Source organism: Anarhichas minor, unplaced genomic scaffold (assembly GCF_050575085.1).
Source record: "Anarhichas minor isolate MPS153535 unplaced genomic scaffold, ASM5057508v1 ptg000014l, whole genome shotgun sequence".
NCBI classification, from domain to species: Eukaryota; Metazoa; Chordata; class Actinopteri; order Perciformes; family Anarhichadidae; genus Anarhichas; species Anarhichas minor.
Genome location: NW_027466460.1, coordinates 11,106,491 through 11,128,848, shown reverse-complemented (window position 1 = coordinate 11,128,848; position 22,358 = coordinate 11,106,491). Strand labels below are relative to the sequence as shown.

The 22,358-nt window shown below is 40.4% G+C and overlaps 2 protein-coding genes across 3 annotated transcripts; both read right to left on the bottom strand.

The window, feature by feature from the left end:
- Positions 1–1,107: 1,107 nt before the first annotated feature.
- On the bottom strand, positions 1,108–16,170 carry cpe (carboxypeptidase E). Its single transcript, XM_076091446.1, has 9 exons — positions 15,813–16,170; positions 7,060–7,256; positions 6,659–6,826; positions 5,373–5,490; positions 4,827–5,009; positions 4,002–4,141; positions 3,417–3,516; positions 3,024–3,142; positions 1,108–2,303 (listed from the first exon to the last, which is right to left on the bottom strand). Exons 1-9 carry the CDS (start codon positions 16,051–16,053, stop codon positions 2,205–2,207), a joined length of 1,365 nt encoding a protein of 454 aa, XP_075947561.1. The 5' UTR covers positions 16,054–16,170; the 3' UTR covers positions 1,108–2,204.
- A 2,038-nt stretch (positions 16,171–18,208) lies between these two features.
- Positions 18,209–22,101, bottom strand: msmo1 (methylsterol monooxygenase 1). Of its 2 annotated transcripts, XM_076092037.1 has the most exons (5): positions 21,585–22,101; positions 21,337–21,485; positions 20,111–20,237; positions 19,801–19,955; positions 18,209–18,513 (listed from the first exon to the last, which is right to left on the bottom strand). In XM_076092037.1, exons 1-5 carry the CDS (start codon positions 22,032–22,034, stop codon positions 18,324–18,326), a joined length of 1,071 nt encoding a protein of 356 aa, XP_075948152.1. In that variant the 5' UTR covers positions 22,035–22,101; the 3' UTR covers positions 18,209–18,323. The 2 variants fall into 2 exon arrangements, with proteins under 2 accessions (XP_075948152.1, XP_075948151.1); XM_076092036.1 differs by having other exon boundaries at positions 21,337–22,101.
- Between the last annotated feature and the right edge of the window lie 257 nt (positions 22,102–22,358).

Sequence of the window (22,358 nt, the reverse complement as noted above, 5' to 3'; positions counted from 1 at the left end):
ACACAGTGAGACATTCAGTATATCTGTACACCAGGATTCACAGCTTAGGTCAAGCTTGCATTCATTTATAAACTCAGTCCCTCAGATTTGACGACTGGTCTAACTACAGGCCTAAGATTAACCCTCAACCAAACCTAACCTAGTTTTATTCAGACCTTTTTAAAGCAGTGTGTGAATGCAGCTTGGCAATGGAAGTATGGCGGAGTGCAACAACTTGTCAAGCTATGCAAAGGCAATAACCACCAAAGATCAAGACCGCAACCTAAACAAATTGACTTTCCATATTTGTGTGCTATTAGTGAATGGCAAGATTACATTGGCAAGTGGCCCAATTTTTAGTAGCCATATATATATATCTATATATATATATAGATATATATATATGTATTTGGTGGAGAAACCTGGTACAGAACGTTAAACCAGCGAGAAATTACGAGCACACAAGTCATTAGAAGTTATTTGTGATCATGTACAGAACATCAAATACCATAACATAGACTCAGAGTTCTGAATTTATTGAATTTTAAAATGGTGCTACAAACACAAGCATTTTTGATTAGTCCAGCAGTAGTTAACACATGTAATAGCATGCAGCCATAAATGGCGCCGGTGTTTTGGTTTAACGAGTGACTGGGTTACCTGGTGACTCAGCCGTATGCGTCAGTGGTTGCTTGTAGTGGCGGTAGCTGTTAAAAACACTAACAGAACATAAAGGTGTCCTTGTAAAAGCCTTCTTTTTTTGAATACATACTCATCTACGGCAAACATTTATTTAAGTTACTACGAACAACCATGGACGCATTCGGCTGAAAGAATTGTAATCATTATGAATTTGATTCATTAACACAAGCAAGGCACCCTTGTGGTAGGACAGTTACAAAGTGTGACACTTTATTTCACTCCCATCCATCTGAAGGAAGGATCCTGAATATATAAGGATATACTGAATACTATAGAAAGTCACTCTACAAATACTAAGGAGAAAAAGAAGTGCCCTATTCAGCCTTATTAAGTACACTAGACCAACTAACATGTAGGAGACTCCCAGTTTCTCTCTAAGGGTGGCTATGTTCATCTGAATGAGCTAAAACAAAGACAAGACTGCAGTTTGACAACATAAAGATTGGAGTTTTATTGATCAGCTCATTCTTTAACATCTGTAACTGTTTCTATAGATATACATTCAATGTTCTTTCTGTGGTCTCAAACCAGTTGAACTGCATCCACACATCCGTCAGCTAAACCTTCTGTGTACACAAGATTAGTGTTAATTTATCCTTGAAAAAACAACTTGTACATGTACCACAGTTCCTTCTGTAGCCCACCACAGTATTACCCGTGGAGTGCACATACAGTACGAGGGAATGGCTTTGGGTAGACAGGTTGGACAGATTTATAGGTGTAATGGCCGTGTTTTCTTTGATTTTTTTTTCGTTACAAAAATCACAAGATTTCTTGCTATACGTATAGTTCATAAATACAGTATATATTATAACCATTCATCTTGTGCTAAAATCAAAGCTGTGCTGCAGTCAGTTAAAAACAAATCTGGACATCAATAACATACTGTGAAATGGACTTGCCTGTATAGATTGTTTACAATATAATGTTTACAGTGATTTTACTGTCTGATGTGCTCAAATACAGAGTTGTATTTTTATTTTTTTACAGAGACAGAAACAGAGTAAGTGTGTGCAGGTTTACAGTTGCCGAAAGTGTGTGTGTTTTTGGTGTTGTACTTTTGTATTTGTACTAAAGCCTGGAGAAACCGAGACATTTAAAACAGGAAAGAAATGATGAATTATTTTGAACAGAGCCATGTGGTAATGATGTAAACAGTTCTTTTACATACATAATTACTCAGTCATTCATTGGTTATATAGATGGGTGCCATGATTACCAAATTACATGTACCATAAAGAACACAATACCACAGAAATCAACATTGATCTCACTGCCATCAAACTACCTGCAATTTCCTTCTCTGTCCATTAGTATATGTTTCTGTGTCTGCAGGATATTTAAACAATCACCATGAGTATGAGGCAAACCATTACATTAATAAACATTAATGATCAATTAAAATAATGATCGAAATAGAACAAAACAAATAAAGAGACAAAATATTCTGTGGACGGTGACACAGAATGTTGAATATATTACATCGATGTGCGGACGGTCCGATCATCAGCCGGACAAACGCTTTAGAAGTTCAGTGTCTCTGACATCATCTTCCACCAGTCCATCAGCTCCTCCCGCTCCTCCTCCTTCCTCTCGATCAGAGACTCCAGCTCGAAGTCCACCTGAGACGGATGAGAGGTGAGAAGTAAAAGATGGAGTTGAGTTAACGGGGTTCTTCTTATTTTACAGTTTAAGTTTTTGTTTTTTTTCAGACTTAGACTCTTCCTTGAAAGAATAAGGCTGTTCTTATTACGTCCAAACCCCCCAATGTATTAGTCTGTCTCTCAATGCTTTCCATTGTGTAGCTCTCCGCCCCAAACCATTTCATTCCTAAAACATAAATCTTTAAAAAACAGGTTACAAATACATGTGTATTTTTCCTAAAAGCAGTCTCATAAAACAAGGTAACTGAGGTAAATATAAGGTTATAAAATAAAGCTTTGTCTCAAGCCAAAAACATTAAGCACCTTTGAATTAAGGCATCAAATCCTACTCGATATCAGATCCCAATAGGACACTTGTATGCATCAAATATACAGTATCTTGAGGTCCCCGATTAGAGTGATCAAGTTACAGTTTTACATCCAAATCTTTTCCAAATAATTCCTGAAAGTGTCTTACTCACATACTCTAATATTGGAATATTTACAATAAATTTGCCAGAGAGTGAACTAAAAGCGCTTTTGTACACTTTTCACTGGCAGCGTAGACGTATTGGATGATTTGATTTAAGGATTGCGCCATGGTCCTCTGCAAGCTACCCTTTTGGAAATATGAAGTGAGCACACGGTGAATGAATATTTCGGCATATTTCGATTGGTTAATTTGTCTGTGAGTCTTACTCTGGCTGCAGGGCTGTAGGGAATGGCCACCTTCTTGATGACAGTCAGGTATCCTGGGGCAGAGGCCCCCACTTTGTAGTTTCCTGGAGCCAGGAGGCGCCAGTAGTCTCCATCTTTGGCTACAAAACACAGATTTCCCCATTAATACATGTATGTCAACAACAAACACAACACCCAACGGATCCTCTCAATGCAGGGTGTTTTGAGTGCCTGTTACTGTCACTGTAATATAGCAGGCGCAAATACAAATCAGCTGCTGAAAAGGGGATGCAGTACCAGCTTTGTCCACCAGACGGCATCACAACATCTTACCATTACATTTCTCACATCACAATCTAATGTTGATGGGGTACGATTGCCAGGATTGTGTGAATTTGCATCAGATGCTGATACCTGTGGTGATGTCATGGTCAATGCCCTCCACAGAGATGCTGGCATTGGAGATGGGGTTGCCCTGGAGGTCACGCACGAAGCCCTTTACACCACGGTGAACCTACAAACACAAACAAAGAGGCATACTCAAGGCTTGGTTCAAGGAGAGGGGGAATGGTGCTTTTTGGAAAATACATTGTGACACAATGACATCTCGGATGCTTTATGTGACCGTAAGAATTCACGGACCCTGGGAATAAAATGCACACTGTCTTCCACAGAAAAACAACAACAACAAACAATGTTGTGTTTGCAAAGGTGGAAGTAGTGTTGTGTTGTCACACAAATCCTTTGGGCTGACTTTTTGGTCAACACTAGTTTCTTTTTACTAAAAAATACATCTTGGCCATAACTCATCAAACACATTTTAATTCACCCCATGTAGCATGGAGCATCTTAATCTGTTTTTTTTATTTTTTTTTATTTTGAGTCATCGCTTTTTCAAATGGTGATTTAAATGTTATTGAAATTCATACTCGACCCAATTCATCAGTCAAAGCAGACATATTTAGGACATATTCCTTTAGTCCCGGTGGGGCTGCATACCTGCTCGATGTAGTTGACCAGTGAGTTGCGGTTCTGCTCCCAGTAGGTCTTGAGTGTGTCCTCATTGGGGAACTTGTCACAACTGAGCTCCAGAGTGATCTCGAAACTGTTGCTGCTGAGGTAGTTGAAATCCTGCATTCCTGTAAAAAAATAAAAAGAACAGGAAGAAAGAGAGCAATACTGATATTAATAAACAAAGTGGCAGGAAGTAGAGAATTAGCAAATGACAGATTTAGATATTTTTTACGAAAATTAGAACCCAGTAATTCATGTTTTGCTGGTTTTCAGAAGACAGGCTTCTTGGGCTATAATGGGATATATTTTATTGAAAAGTCTTTAAAAATACATGTTAGTTACATATGACTGTTGCTTCAATAACATTTCTAAAAAGAGCCTGGTCAGTCCAATGCATCGGCAGCTCATTTTAGCTCATATACACATGATAAGGAAGATTTTGCAGAACAGAAATGTGAAAGATATGTTTGGAGTAATTTGGAAAGTGTTGCCATTGCTCGACTTGTACACCAGAGAGCACTGACAACTTTACTTTTCATCTGTAAAATATCACCTTAAATGCATATTTCTTTAATAAAACATGGGATCCTTACATATTCTGGGAGGCCTTTTCTGCCCTTATTAGATAGAGTGCAGTAGAGAGTTATCAAACAGAGGGTGTTGTGATTGCATGGTCAGGGTCTTAAACCCTTTGGCCACCAGAGCACCCCACATTATCCCATATATCGTACATACGGTAACTCTCAAATATCAATTACTTTACTTGCAAAACACCAAAATCACACACATCAGGGGCCTGCTGGATCTTACCTCCTGGCACGCTGTACCAGGCCCCTCCGTTGGTGATGCCATCTTTGAAGCTGGAGTCATCATCGTTCTTGCGGCAGGGGGGTCGGTTAGGGTCGGACATGATTGGGTTGTACATGGAGTAGGCCCTCGCCAGAGACTTGAACGTCACATCATCTGGACTGGAGCTATACTCATGGGTGGAGCCTTAGAGGAGGAACAAGAGGGAACAAACGAGAGCCCAATGTTTAGACAGCAGCTGTGACAAAGTATTAATTAACTGAACAACTGAACACCTGCATCTGCTGCACATTAAACGTGCAAAAACACATTTTGTTTACTTTAGCGCACAGGAAGCCGTAGAAGGAAAACATTTCCCATCTGATTTAAATCAGTGTTACGACACTGAAGAAAAACTAATAAAATGTTTGTTGATGCATTTATGGGTCAAATATTTTTCTCATTAAATGAGTGGAAACATTCTCATATAGAGCAAGGGAAACATTTTATATACAGTTTAACAACCGAAACAGAAAATACAAGGGTGTGTTTGAGAATGTGCTTATGTACCGGTGCGGGTCTCATCATACGGGTAGTTGGCCACCACGTCTCCTCCATGCAGGTTAGCTGAGAGGACGAAGGGGATATCCATGATCCAGTGGATCACTGCCTTGGTCTCTGGAGCCAGCTGCAAAGGCAAAACCCATAAATTACATACACTTAGAAATACATATTGTACCTAAAATAATACCACTTCCAACCAACACACACACCAGGTTTCTTATAAAGCAGTGGAGGAGAAGTCTGGTGATATTCTATATTTTTTTTTTTGATCCTACCGACGAGCAACGCCTGTTTATTCCTCTGTGCCATAGAGCTCCATCGTTGCAAAAAATCTATTGAAACGCGTCACACTGTTGCACTGGGGGACATGTTTCTTCATTATGATGAATATGGACTATTTTAAACCTGCAATAAGTGATTCTATTTGGCCATTTGGGGGCAGCAGAAAAGCACATTACATCACTTTTAAAGTTGATGTGGTGAACTTGTGAGCAACCAATTCATCATTTATTTTGGGTTGTGTTGCTGTCCAACTGGCGGATGTAAATCCAATATTCACTCTCTTTTTGCTCTGTTTTTTGGTCTCCGGTCTCCACCAACACCTGGCTCTAAAACAGATAAATGCTCCACTCTGTTCACCAGATACTCACTACCTGGGTTGGTCTGCTGTGAGCAGGTAGTGTAGAGTGTTTTTTTAGAGCCTTTTTTTAACTAAGTAAAGCTGCCTGCGGTGTCTGAAGAGATATTGATAGTGAACCAACACTGTAAAGTTACAAAACGGACAGCTGAACAATGAGTTATGAGCTCAGCTCAGCGGAGCTACAGATCTAGGTGAGTATTCTTGTTCAACTCTACCAGACACCCATTTACACTGTCGGACTGTTTTTACGTTGTCATTTGTTATTATTATAAAAAATATTGATTATATTCACTTAAGGTCAATCTCACATCCACCATCCTTCTGACTCACTAGAGAAGCAAATGCTTTTTATCCGCACTTAGAAATAGTCCCGAAGGAAACTTACCCCTGTTTGAGTTAAGTTTGCTAAATAGTAGTGGCCAGATGTTTTAGTTATTGTTTAAAAAAAGAAGAAATTAAATTACTCTTCATATTATATATATTTATGTTATATATATATTTCAGACCCGTTTACAAAAATGTACATGTTCAGTAGGAACTAATCAGTTTAGGGCTGAATCACAGACGGGGTAGATAAGTTGGTATTGAGTGAGGCATTGTTGTTTTGGCACCAGTCTTGTCCTTTAATCCTTAACATTGTCTGTTCGCGTACCTTGGTGTTTTCATCCACTGCCTTCTTCATGTTCTGCAGCAGGTGGTTGTTGGCTCCACCCTCCCGCTCGTTGAGGTAGATGATGCGGTCCAGGTCGGGGAAGTTGCGGTTCAGATCCACCCCCTGTGCGTTACTGCGGCCAACAAACCAGTCCTTGATGTCTCCCGGCTGAACAGGAAAACAGGGAGATGATGTTCAGACGTACACAAGACAGAAGGGAAGCGAGACTGTGTCTGGAGATTTAATAATTACTATTCCTGCTGTGTATGTGAGATTTAAAACCAAGGGTTGTGGTTGCTAAATCGATGTTTGTTGTCTTGTAATTTTAATCTGTCTGGTGGTAAATCCTCGGATCAGGTTTTTTGTATGCACAGCGTGTCTTCATCGTCCTGTGTCATCACCTGTGAAGCGGCCTTCTCGAAGCCGTCTGGGTTCATGGAGGGCATGAAGTGGATACGGGTGTTGTGGACGAGGTCGATGATGGTCTCGTTGCCTTGCTGGTACTGGTTGCACAGGTACTGAGCCAGGTAGATGAGCAGCTCTCGGCCCACAGCCTCGTTGCCGTGCATGTTGGCGATGTACTTAAACTCAGGCTCACCTGCAGGACAGAGACACAGACGGAGCTTTAATTCACACATGCTGTATTCCACCTTCATCTGCACAGCGTCATCGCAGCAGCAACATTTTTACAAAGGAGGACAATGAACGCACCTTTTACCAGCCGAAACCAATCACATTTCACACAACTGGGTCACGTAATCACAAAGAGAAGTGTCATAATAACGTCACCACCTTTGTGAGAAGAAGCCAGTGGTCATGGAAACTAACACGTACCTCTTTTGAACCGAGAGAAGGCGACTGATAAAGCATTGTAATTTGTTAGGGAGGTAACCCCGGACACACGCACACCATTAGACTAAAACACTGGCTCCTTTACTCTCCAGCAGTGACAAACACTCTGACTCATCAGCTAAAAGGCTAAACACAATTGAACTCCATTTGGACAATAATGACCAAGAGACGGTGGCTTATTGAGTCACGCTGCCACATTTGTTCTGCCTGAACAGCTGGAGTGACAGGTCTGAGGTCAGATCCGACAACATCACAGAGAGTCTGACTTCAGGACATGATGTTACAAAATGAGGGATTTCGGCAACATGTAAACCTCCTGCTGTTTGTAGCTTGTAATGCCTGAGTCACCCTATGCCTATACAAAATAATGCATGAATTAATAATTTGTTTTTAACCATTTACATGTGGAAAGTGTGGGTTTAGTGATTAGTTTCAAGTAACAGCGCAGACAATATATAAAACAGGGAAAAGCAGCAAATATTCACATTTGAAAAGAGGGAACCAGAGATTATTTGGCATATCAGAATTGTTGTTAATTCATCAACATATCAACCTGATATTTTCTGAATGTTCCTTGTTTAATTAACTGAAGTTTGTCATGTCTGTAGTGTGTACAGGCTTATTAAACATGACTAGGCTGCTTTCCCTTTGCTTGCTTTGCTTTCTTTTATCACAGGAGATATTGGTTTTATATTTGAGAGATATTTATATCAGCATCCTCAAAGCTGTCTTTTAATGACCGTCTGTTTAATGTACTAATTAGCTGCTCTTACTCGTCTGTGTGTCTCTTCATGCATGCAAATACAAACAAAGAGAGAGTGCTACTAAGGCGTTATATAAAGCCCTTTAAAAAAATGACAAAGAGCATGACAAAGTATGCGCTACGGCGTACCGTGCACACTCTTTTGATTAACTACAAACCAGACATTAGTGGCTTTCTGCAGCTGTACGAGAAAAAAAGGGAAGTTCTCCGAGCTCTGAGGAATTAAAAAAAAGAGTCTTTTGTTCAGATCAGTTACGAGTTATGAAATGCAGCCCAAGAGCGGCAGATGGTGAAGGGTGTGTGTGTGTGTGTGTGTGTGTGTGTGTGTGTGTTTGAAGCCAAATTGCAGCAGGGCTCCGGTTTTTATTGAGGGGCTTTTTTGTGTGTGTGTGTTTTTATTGTTTTTTACCTCTACTCTGATTTGGCCAATTATTAGCGATTATTTTTCTCCCATTTTAAACTTTTCACATTAAATTCAATTTGTTTGCCTGTAAAACAGTAATGCTTTCAAGATGCAAGAGAACATGTGTGTCAATATTTTAACATTTGCATCTTTTTGATCCACTTTAGCGTATTTCTTTGAGTGTTTGATGTACGCCAGTGGCTACACACACCGCCCAGCACACATCTGGTAGTCAGGTTATTTTTAAACGCTCGAATCTCGTTCCTCTCAGAGTTGCTACTAATGATTTCAAGACTACAATTAACTCTTTATGTTCTGACATTGGTGAATGGTTTTTACAGGCTTCAGAGGCCTGACAGAGCTGTCAAATACATGCACTCACACGTCCGTACACACACGCACGCACACTTTGAAGTTGGACTCTGTCAAAAATGAGTTACTATGATTCAAGCTATTACACAGATGCTCAGTATCTGGAGACCTTTCCTTTCTCCAACACAGGAATTGATGAGTTTAGGATGCAGGGCAGGCGGGAGGAGGGTTAAAGATAATTCAATGCATACATTATTATGTATTAATATGATTTTTTTTCTAACTCTGTTTACTCTTTTTACAGATATACACACACACTTTTGACCGGCCAGCATGATGCGACACTGCGTATAGGTGGAACAAATCAAAATGTTGTTTATCCTCTCGGGCCGAATGTGTCTTCTCCCTTTTTTTTCTAATTCCAGTCCTCTCTGTGCCTCGCTGGGCTTTTATTGTCTTGTGCAAACACATAAAGTAGAAAGAAAGTGCACATGTAAATTGAACATCCGATAGCTTCACATATGGGCACATGTGGTTTTTGGACATGTGATAAGAATTTCCCGTTTGTACGTGTTCGTACATGTGAAGCATAGAAGGTGGACAGTGTGCACATCCAACACAAACGAACCAAAGAGGGGCAGTTTGCACATTAATTATTGCAAGCTTCCAAAAATGTAAGCAAATACAGCACAGTTAGACCTTCAAGGATCTTCTTAAGGCAAATACAGGGATGTGAGCAAATGTCTTGGGTGTTATTTTGTGTCACGAGTTCTCCAAATCATAGCTGGAGCTGTAATTTGAATCGCAACTAACAATTAATTGCTTCATTGTTTAGTCCATAAAATATCAGAAAATTGTGAAACACACCACAGTTTTCCCAGAGATGACGTCTTGTTTTGTCAAAACAAAGCAGTTGCTACTTAATATTTGTCCCTCGACTAATGAACTGCTTCATTGTGTCCGCTCTAGTAGCCAATAGACGGCCTTTTGTTATCATGTATGTTTGCTGGAAGAAGAACTTCAAGGTGGATAGTGGGACACATTTCCCGTGTGAAAACATATGAGCGAGATGCTCTTAAATATCCCTAAAGCGGTGAAGATCTTCTCAATGTTTAAAAGTCTGACGTGGCTCAGCTCCTCACCTAAACTGCAGGTTATTTGGGCTCCAGACAGGTCGATATATAACACATCTGAGGCTGACAAAACCCACGGCATCATATTACGCTTTGTCAGGCGATCAATACGGTCTCCTAGGTGACCACGTAATAATGACGTCATTAGGGAAGCGCCACATTAGAGGGCTCTCAGTCGCCGTGGCAACCCTGACACGGGCAGGTGCTTAGGGAGACGAATCATCTGGGAGGTTGAGTAAACACACTCTCACCCGTGTACACACACACACACACACACTCACTCACACACACTCACACTCACACTCATATATATACAAGCAGTTTGTTAGCTCTGAATCACGGCCAGCTCTGACATCTGACATTACACAGACATACAGACCCCACAGATGTAAAATAAAAATAATAGATCGTATAATAAATGATACATGTACAGAGAGCCAAAGTCCCTAACCTCCTCCTAGCTAGCCGCTGCTGTAACACAACCAGATTCCTCTCTGTATTACATTTTATTCTCAACAAACAAAATACAGGCTCCAACTATTATTATGTTTATTCTACATTAATGTGTATCTATGGGGTGTAAAGACAGTGGTGAAATTTGAACGCCTCTTCCTTTTAGCCAACAGATAAAACGTGGATCTTTTTGTTTGCCTTCAACGACAACATAACCGCTGAGTGGAGGCTGAAGTTGCTGATTGCTCACAAATTAGCTTCTGTTATGAGTGCGGTAAAATGACAAAGTGGAAAACCCCATCGACATGTTTCATCTCTCTGAGAAAGATGAATATAAGAAACCCTGTGGAAGAAACTAACAGAGGATTGTCTACTGCTTGTATGGCCAATTCACACGAAGTGACGGCACGTAGCATGTGGGGATGTAGCATATGGAGCATGCAAACCACACAAAAATAAATTGCAAGATAGCAAATGGTGATGAAAAACGAGACAATAAAGGGAAAGGTGGAAAAATGAAAATATGCGCAGTAAAAAGCCATAAGCAGAAAGGAGGCTTTGGTGGCAGAAGAAGAAGCAAAGCGACAGAAAGAAGAAGAAAAAGAAGAAGAAGAAGTAGACGAAGACAAAGAAGAAGAAGCAGAAGAAGAAGAAGAGGTAGTCGGGGCACAGTGAAGGCAGCAAGGAGGAGGATGCATGTCGGTGTCTGATGTATAATAAATGACATCTGGCTGCGCCTTGGCCTTTCTCTCATCTTCTTTCCGTCTCTCCCTCTCCCATATTCCCTCTAGATCCCTCTTCTTCTCCCTTGTCATCCTCACATTCCTGTTTTCTCAATCATCATTTCTTTCTTTTTTTATCTCTGTTTTTCATCAACTCGTCCTTCCTTTCAGCTGTTTTACATTCTATTCTCCTCCACTGAAATGTGCACTATTAAATCCATGTGTGCCTGTGTTTCACTTCATATCCAATATGTCACTTGATATGACAATATCCTGCAGTGACGGAGCGTCTGTGTGCGTAGTCTCTGGGGATTACATACTTCCTCTGTCGTCTGATAAAACAGTCCACAGGAGATGGTCTACAGCATTATTGGGTGAAGCAGTGCGTCATACTGACATGGGTTTTTTTTCACCTTCAGACAAAGCCAAACCCATTTCAAGATAGGGTTTCTCCTCGTACTAGAAGCTTTCTAAATAGTTCCAGACATGAGACAGAAAAGAGTTTAGCCAGAGCCCCTTTCACTGGAGAGAAACCCCTCTTTTCAGCTCTTGTGCACTCCAACATGACCCAGCTGCAAGATGTAAACACCTTCTAAAGAGAAAACATGTGGCCCGTGTTCAGTATTGGAGGAGGTATTCACATCCTTTACTTTACTACTAAAGTAAATATCACAACATCAAACTACTCCATTAAACAGAAATGTTTACTAAAGTCAACGTACATCATTTCTGTAATATATATATATTGTTGATATATGTAATGTAATCGGCAGAAATTACAATTTTATATATATTTATTGTAAAGTAATTATAGACCTAACTGTATCCGATGGATGTAGTGTAGTGAGTACAAAAGTACAAGAAAATTTCACTTGATTACAATTTCCGGGTCAATCATGTGATGCTATTGACGTTGAAAAAGTACTTTTCCCATAGACGACGTTGAGAAAGAGACGTTTGCAACTCAGTGGCTAATTATTTTTTTTAGGTAAATCAACTTCCCATTACGAACACTTGAATAGCCCTTGTTTAAATCATTAGGTCTTAAAAGTTGGAAAATAATAGCCAAATTCAGAGTTGTTTTCCATCCTCTGTTTATGCAAATGAGCCTGAGAACGAGTCTGGACCGAGGGCTGGGAGGCGGGGTTCAAGGAAACGCTCGTGTTCTATGAGCCCCATCATTTTGCTTCATGAACCACTGAGCAATGTTCAAAGCAATGAACGGGGCGCTGCCTCCAACGCTGTATCCAGTTCTCTTTAGACATCCATGGTCTGTACGTTAAACATGAAGCTAGCAGCCGGTTAGCTTAGCTTAGCACAAAGACAGGAAACAGCTCTGTCCAAAGGTAACAAAAAACACTAACCAGCACCTCTAAAGCTCACCGATTTCATCCACACAAAAACAAAACAACTGAGGTAGTAGTTGCTCAATGATATCTGTGTGACCTCTGATTATAGGCCGTTAACTTTTTTTTACATAGATTTCATGATATAAATGAATCCTAATAGATGGCATGTTGAATCATTTTCAACCCATGAAATGACGATCTTTATACATTTTGTAAGAAGTATCAATACTAACACCAGCATTGATGTGTTTTATCACATTGCAGTCAAAACAATTAAATAAGAGATGTGAAGTGCCTGAATTGTTCTGAATGCCTTACCGTGTACCGAACTTCATCTGATAAGTAAAGTATGTAACACGTGTGGGTCCATGGCTAGCAGCTAGCTAGCTTACTTTAGGCCTTAATATAATTTAAACGTGCGTTATTGACAGTTGACATGAAGGGGGGAAATAGCTATTGAGACCAAAACCTTTTTTTTTGTACCAGGCTGTATTTCTACTGTACAGTTGGGCATTTTAACATGGAGGTCTGTGTGCATTGACTCATATTTTTGGAGCCAACCTCAAATGGTCATTCGAACAACTGCATTTTTTTGGCACTTTCTCAGCACCTTGCTGTAAGTGTGCAGTACCACTTAAAGAACAGCGGGCCTTCTTGAGTACCTTGCGTTACTTCCCACCATTACCCATGTTCCTACACTGCATGCATTTGTATATTAATATGTAACCAGTGTTCCTACACTCTCGGCTATAGATACTTCCTGTGCCGCAGTGTGTGACAGATGGCTGCTTGCTGACAGATGCGTGAGCTCAGGACCGTCGTCCTCCGGAGCCGGCCGGCCAGCCAGCCAACCACGAGCCGCCAGTCAGCTCAGTGCACTAAGCCGATCGGTTTCCCCGGCAACGGCTATTTCGGCTCCACCTTGCACATTGCGGGGTCAGATAAAATATTGGTAGGGCACCTTAAAGGGGAAGCTTTGAAATGTTTCCGGTCTTTCCAGATTTCTCACACACACACACACACACACACACGCGTTTATCTTTTCTACCAGCGACTCTGAAACCGTCATGTTTTTCTTCCTTCACCCTCCTCTGGCCTGTCAGTCTCTGGAGCTCTTCTCTGTCTCATCCCCCTCCTTCTTGCTCTGGATGTTTTGCTCAGCAGAGGAGGAGGAGGAGGAGGAGAGGAGGAGGAGAGGAGGAGGAGGAGGAGGAGGAGAGGAAGAGAGGAGGAGGAGAGGAGGAGTGGGAGCTGCCTCTGTTGGTGAAGCGGCAGCTTGGAAACTCATCTGGTAGTAATAAGGTCTCCACAACGCTACTGTGACTCATGCTCGCACACACACCAGCCTATTACGGGATTATTTAGTACGCACACGGCCATTAGACTCTGTGACCATGCAGGCAGCTAAACACACACAACCTGTGGTGCACCGTTAAGACCACAAAATTATACCCAGAGAAGAAAATACACCTTTACACACACATGCTATATGAGACATATAGTTGAAACCCCATAAACTAGACTGTAAAGCATATATACTTTAATTACAAGCAATGCTGTTTTTTTATCTTTTGAGGGCTCTGTTTCAGGATTACTAAATGAATCACTTCCTGTTGCATGGAACAGTTAAATCTCCTGTTTAGAGAGTTGGACAGGAACCACTGACCCGTTCCCAAACGTTCATTAAAGTTAAATGTACTACAGGCTAAGCCATTCATGTTGCACTATTGCTCTAGGTGCCAACACGGTGTCCTCGTTTTTCTGGGTGGTACAATGAATATCTGGTTTGTTTTTGGTTAAGGGGTTGAAAATGGTCAATTTGTTCTGGTTTATGAGATTGGAATATATTTATAAACTGCAATATGTGTGGGATTGAGCGATAAAGTCCTGGACTTATTTCATCGACCCTGGTGTTTTCATGGTCTATTAACTTTTAACGATGATGGGTCTCGAAAGATGGGTCTCCAACCAATGGCAGTTTCAGACTTTAAGAAATTATAATCTAAAAAGCTAGAACATAATTCCAGCCTGACATGAAACACACGTGAAGTGAAAAGAACATCCAGAGAATTTGGCTCTCAGTGTTTGTCTCCATCACACAAAGAGCTTGAGATAATTCAGGCCCGTCCCTCCGTTTCCAGACAGCTTTTGAATCGCAGGTACAACCGGCTTCCTTTCAACAGTAAAACCAGTCGTTCACATTGTCTGGATTTTTAGTTCAGACATGTTTCCTACCTCCATCGTATGAATTTCAAGAAATTGACCTTTAAGTGATAATGCATGGAAAAACACTACATGTGTATTTTTCCTCTATTTGGGCGTGACTGTGGAAAAATGAGACGGTGCATTGCATCTAAAACAGCATGTGGTGGTTCACAGTTCCTGTGGCTGGTGTGTAAACTGCCCTCAAACCAAGAAGTCTCACAATTGCTTACTTCTTCTACTCTATGATTTCGTCCAGTCCTGCCAGTATGAAGGAGTGTGATGGAGATGATGGAAAGTCATGACATAACCCAGGTCTACTGAGGAACATGATGTCTTTTGACTTCATTTAATATTCAGTCAAAGACTTCCTCCTCTGAATGCTGTGCATGGACTATTTTCTCTCATATGTTGCAGCCAACACTGCTGATACATCCGCTATTGATTGGAAGGTGTGATCATTCAAAACGCATCCCAGTAATCCGCGGCACCATCCACCGCGTGCAGGATGGTTTTTTTTTGGTTTTCCCTCTCAGCATCACGACTCTGGATAAGCGCGTACAGATCGTTATCACCCAGCAAAATGGCGGCTTTCCGTGGCTGATCGAACAATCTATCATCTAGATTCCTCTGAAGTGATGCAGCAGCCCCCCCGTCCCCACCCCGCGAGCCCACCGTGTCACGCACGCGACACACCTGCGCTCCTCATCAACTGTCCTCCGGTCATTTTAAGCCACCCGGGTCGTTTCTGAACAACCCTTACATGCAAAAACAAGCGCAGCAGAAGGCTGCTATGCGCAATAGTGCGTGATGTGTTTGTGTTATCACAGCGTGAGGCGATGGGTTCCTACAATGAAGGAAAAGGGGGGGGGGGGGGGGGGGGGGAGTGAGGGAGCGGGGATGGGGGTGCACATTCACCGCATTATGAAGCAGACTTTTTTTGGGGTTGTATGCGTAAAACTGACCAGGCTCGTGCGTCCCGGGGTTGTCGGTCATCTCCAGCACCAGCAGCTCGCGGCCCTCGAAGCTCTCCCCGATGGTGTAGATGCGGCTGATGGTCGGACACTGCAGCCACACCGACACCAGCGCCTTTCTCAGCTCCTCATAGCGGTGGTACTCGAAGGAGATCTCACCCTCGGTACCGGCCGCGCTGACCAGGGCGACCACCGCGGCCCCGAATAAAACTACCGACGCGAAGTGTTTCATTTCGACGTGTCCTCTTCTTCCTAAACCCTGTGTGTCTGTCCTGCCTGCGGCTTGGTCCCAAGCCTTATCTCTGTGCTGCAGCCTCGCTTTAGGCTATAAATATCTCTCACCCTGCTGCTGCTGCTGCCTCTCTATCCGTCTGTGATGCGCTGCTCTACCTGAGCGCAGACTCCCTCCAGAGTCAAGCCCGATAAAACACTGAAACATCCGGTCTCAATTTTCAAATTAATGACTTTTTTTTGTAGTTTTAAGACAGTTTCAAAGACAACAAATTGAAGATAATATCAGATAAAACTGTATTTATCCCGAGAGAAATTGTTGAAAAGTATTAAAGAGTGTAAGAACAGCCTATAAGTGTTCAATGTAAATAAATAAATAATAAAACATTATGAAATAAATGAACAACATATATTTCCCTTAAATGTGAAATAGCCCAGTTAAATTGTTAAAACTATTATTAACACTATGTTATTTCTTCCTGATTCTGTCACAATAACATTTAATTCCAGCAACAGTGAAACACACAATCTGCTCTGTTCATCATGAATGACTGACTGAGGGGGAAATGTATATTATATGTATATAAAAAATGCAGCAAACTTTTCAAAACATTTAAAAATAAAAATGGTTGAAATGCAATAAGTTCTGTTATTGTAAAAAAAGAAGGAAGAAATAACAATTTAACAATTACTTTTAAACAAACAGTCTTATTCACTATTCCATGATCTTCTCTTATGTCTATTAACTTAGGTTAGGTTTGGTCCTCAGTGTATAAAAGTGCCTCACTTCCTGTTTGGTAGCTGCTGCTGCTGGCTGACTTGACGCAGCAGTAGGGGTGTGTCCACAGTGCAGCAGAGCCGAGATGAAGGGAACCTACAGTATCACCCACCTCCTCCATCAACCGACACTTCGTCTACAAAAGAGTCTGCAGAGAAGATGCAGATCTGTGATGTTAATCTCAGAAATGTCTGAGCCTAAACAGTCACTGAGTCCTGTGTAGAAATGTGTCAATATATATTTTTTTAAAGGGACAAGTGAATATGTAAAAAATAGCAATACAAATAACTAAGAGATTTCATGAAACTCCCCCAGTTCATTACTTACACTAAGGCAATTGTTTTTTGAATTACTTCAATTGAGGCATTATCTTATCAAATATGTGCTAATTTGCATACATTTCCGGTACGGAAATCTGATAAAGACAGGTTAAAAATGATTGTTTCATGTTGTTGACATATAAGAGTCAAAGGTTTTAACAGAGATAATTTGGGATATATTTTTGTATCACTCCATACAACAAAAAATATTGTCAGAAAACAAAATCAATGTATTCAGGAATACAATGTTCTATAAATCAGGCTATGGATGAATTATGAACAAACACCTCTGTTCTGCAAGACACTACAGGTGAATAGGGTAAAACATGTACTAATAGATATCACCTTGAAACTTCCCCAGTAGATTACTCAAATTAAGACAATTATTTTTTCTTGTATTACAAGTTTTCTGAAATGTAATGTAGCAAAATAGCCCAAAAATCTCCAAATTGACCAGTGCATGAAAATCTGTGTTTTTGGGGTGTCTCCCGCTGATAAACGTGGAGCAAATTCAAACACAATCAACCTCCTGTTCAAAGTAGTTAATATATTTATGATAAAAACAGAAAACCAAAACATATTCAAGGATTGTTTTTGTAAAAGTCAAGACAGTATTTATTTATTTGTACAGTTTTAAACAAAACAGGCTTGAACAACCTGGAAGTGCCCCATGAGTCAACCCCTTTCCATCAAAATGTTTACATGGATTTGCATCAAACATGCCTGACTTGAGCCCAGACAGCTCCGACTGAACAGCAGCTGTAACACCATGTTACTCTCTGACTCGGTTTAACTCAAGAGGAAGCGCCAAAGTGCTCAGACATTCAGAGGTATACGGTGCATTTCACAAGAAAGTCATGTGGTACAAACCTCTTTTTTTCATCCAATGACCAAGCAAAGTGACAAATCAAAATGAGGATGTTGACGGTTTTTAATCAGCCAGCAGCTGTTGACAGAAGCAGACAAAAACTACTAAGGCACAGAAGACACACTGAAGTCAACACGCAGTCTGATTCAGAATCAGTACACTTTTAGTGTGTGTGTGTGTGTGTGTGCGTGTGTGTGTGTGTGTGTGTGTGGAAAACCAGCTCTGTTTGTGTGTCTGTCCAAGTCGCTGCCTCTAACCTGCTCCTGACAAAACAGGCCAGTGTAAGAACAGAGGCACAGAGGGGTTTACTGCTCCTTCTTGTCTCCCTGTTTCTGCATGTACTTGTTGTACTGGTTGTCCGTCTTCAGCAGCTTGTCCCACCAGGTGAAGGTGGAGGAGTAGTTCCCGACGAAGTTCATGTGGTGGAAGTCGTGGAAACGTGTGCCGCCGTAGAACGGGATGAGGTGGAGCGGGTTCAGAGGGATGTCGTAACCACTGAAGACACACAAAAAAGAAAGTCTGTCATTCAAAGAAAACCACCAGTGTTCGTTCTGTCTATTATATTAGGAGTCAACATTTTCGTTCCAACAAGACAAATGCTTTTCAGATGAGGCACTCGAAATGATCAAAAAATGATGTTCTTCTAGTGGTGGTACTGAAGATATGATGCATTTCTTTTGGTTTGGTCTTTGTGTTGCTGCCTTGTGGTTGGATATCAAGAGATGACTAATTGTTGACTAAATGTTTTTATTGCACTGCATATGTTTCCACAAGCAATAATAATTGGTGACTTTGTCCTCCTTTATTAAATACTGCTGCATTGTTGGCAGTCTGACTTTTGTCACAAGCATTGTTTTATTGTGCTTCATTTTTTTAAAAAGGCAAGAAAAGCTAAATAACAAAATGAAATGGTGTTGAGGCAGTGCAGAAAAATTTAGGAATTGTTTGTTTATTCTTCAATATTTTCTTTTTCTAAATCCTTTTCCTTTACCTCTCTCTCGTTTTTTTGTTGTTGCGTTATGTATGTTGCATACTTAATCTGTGATTAAATGATTATTCTATTATATTCTAATGATGGAAATTGCTAACAAAGAATGTGATCATTTAGAATCAGCAGGTTATTTAGCATAAAATAATAATAAATCAAATATTTAGTTTTTTTTCTAAAAGCAAGTTGCAAAGTAATTTAAGAAATACATAAATCAGGAAAATGCATAGGCCAGAGTGAAAATATAAATCTAATTTAATTCGATATTTTAAATTTAATTTATTTGCAATAAATTAAATTTGGTAGTTTTTTTTTATTTTGACTTGATTTAAAATGAAATTATAGCAAATAAATGTTTAGCCAAAAAAGTAATAAAAGCACAGAGAGACATACTGGGAAAAGGCTAAATAAAAAGTATAAAACAATGAGTTTGACATTGTGAATTTGTGTTGTTGTTTATGCCTTCGGTCTGGTGTCTTCTGAGACATTTCTGCATATAAGTCTTCAGTACAAATGTAGGCATAGCATACATTTAGCTCAAGAATAATAGCAACATATAAATGTGAATTGGAGTTCTGTGTGACCTGATAATACGATAGTAACATCTTGTGCCCTCTGTGGCCATCTAGTGGTCGACCTCATTATTACCGACAGAGTTATCGATGATAATCAGTGACGTAACTGCTGCTGTTTCTCCAATACACTCAAATAAATATGATTTAATAAACATTCTAACAAAGCTCTCGTGCAGAGAGGGCAGCAGAAGACAAAATTACGCAGAAAATGCGTCCAACCTGTGGACATCGATGGTCTCCAGCAGGCGGAAGGACACCCAGGCCCACAGGAAGAAGACGTGGTTACAGAAGAGCATGATGCCGATGAAGAAACCAGCTCCCAGGATGAGAGTCTCAGCAGGATGAGCGTATTCTGCCTGCATGCCGAATGGAGCCTGCAGGACAGCGGAGACACTGTGATGAGAACGTTTGTGTGTGCGTGGTCACCTTTCCACTTGTGAGAGCTACAGCATCATTAATAAGTAACTCTTCCGTAAAGAGTTTTGTGTTCGTGTTTATTCATCTTATCGCTTGTGTGTGTTTTACTCACGGTGAACTCATGGTGGACTTTGTGGATGTATTTGTAGATCCTGCGGTGATGCAGCAGGCGATGGAGGAAGTAGTGCCAGGTGTCTTCAACAACAGCACAGCCGAAGCACTGAGCAAGGACGTACGGCCTGGAGGAGAAGACGAGAGGAGACAGGACAAGCTCACCGAGTTATCTCAAATAACAGATGTGACTGATGGATTCCACTGGAGGCCTCAGACGAGTGGCAGCAAATGTAACAAAAAGCCATTTCTAGAAAAAAATCTATATCGTCCCACAAAGTATTCTGTATGGGCAAGAAAAATAAAAAAGTTAAATTGTCTACTTTTCTTTGGTGGAAAGATCAAATCAAAAATGTTATTTTGTTTATTGTTCATGTAAAGTAGATTCACATGCATGTATTTTTTATTCTAAAGCAGATTGATGACAGCATCATGGGGAACATGTGTAGGGTAACTCATAATAGACCTTTTAGGACCTATTCTGAAATGATTATTGCAGGAGAGCTCTGTGTCATTAAATTCACGGCTATATAGAGCTTCACTTTCTACCATCATTATAGTTAGAAAAACACGCATGAATTTAACATTTAACTTACTACCATGCTAAAAAAACAATAATATTGCTGAGTCTATGGGACTTGATTAATCTTGAGAAGAATTATTGCATGGGTTGAATTATTTTATGCTCTCAAAAACATTAAATTGAAAGTTCAAAAAAAGAATACAAAACACACTATAGGGTTTGTGCAAAATTAATTTTTGCCTAAATGGCAAAATGTATTTAAAATGACCAACACGGGTCTTCATCAGGGTCACAGTCAGCAGTAGCGTTTATTGTGTTACACTAATCTGTAGGGTGGGAGGGTGGATCTCTATAAATGTGCAAGACTATTGGTCCAAAGGTAGGAAGTGATGCATCATCAAATAAAGAAAAATAGAAAAAATAATACTAAATATGTAATCATTTCAACATAATTTGAATTTTCAGAAACCCTACAGTGTGCCTTGGATAACTTGTTTTTAAGAAGAGACCTTATACCTTTTTGAGACCAAAAAATAATTTACCCTTGTGATAAGCCTTTCACAAGATTGATTAATTGCTGAGTCTATGAAGCGTCCACACCCTGTTGTTGACATTTGCAAATGGACTTGTGGAGCAGTTGTTCAAGTATCTAGGGTGGTTTGAATATGACGCGTTCAGGTGTGATTAATTGTACTTCAACTGACCAGCGTGGAATGGAGTCCCAGTCATAAGGGATGTTGAAGAATTCAGTGAAGTAGTAAGTCCCACAGATCAACGGCAGCTGGATACAGAAATGGTTGAACAGCAGCATCTTGAAGCATGTCCACTGTTTCTCCCAGGTCTCTGGCTTGTCCTGCACACACACACACACACACACACACACACATAGAAGGTCTGTTAACAGGTATGTCATCTTAGATACTGAAAAAAAAATCTTAACAACCAAACCAACCTGTTGGATCTTGTATTTCTGCATGAAGGGCATGAACTGGAAGAGGAAACCAGGAAGGCAGAACAGGAAGTAGATGAACTCGTGGACGATGAGTGACCCCCAGGTGGCAATCTGGAACTTGGTGTAGTTGTCCAGCATGTAGCCCCAGGCGTGTTTCATGGAGGGCTGGAAGGGGTTTTCTGGCAAAGCTGCATCCAAGTACTCCGCCGCCAGGTAAGCAGAGCTCAAGATGTCTGCCGTGCCATTCACCTCCATGATGGACAACGCAGGGTGAGTGCAGGTGTGGAGAAAAAGACTGAAAAACAGGAACACTTGGTTACATGTACAACTCTCAGACGGGACGTATAGAATTATAATAAATACAGCAGAGGAACCGTAAAAGAAAAACAAGAAATAATGAAAAATGTCAAAGGAACATAACTGCCATAATATGACTGAATTTAAAAGCATTATTATAAAACAATTAACTTTTACACTCCAATCCAACTCACTTTGATGCACAATTCACAATGTTTGCTAATTATAAATTCACCAAAAGATCAGGAGCTTTATTTTGCTGCACTTGTTCAGTTTTTAACTGAGATATTTTAGTTGTCACCGCATTAAAAAATAATTTCTATTCATTATATAGATAATAATACTTCTAAAACACAAATATAAACAAACACTACAGAATTTATAGAAATCCATCGATACAGTTTATTTTAATATAATTTAAAATGTGTACCAATCAGAATTACACCAAAAATGAAGACGATATGGTATGCTATACAT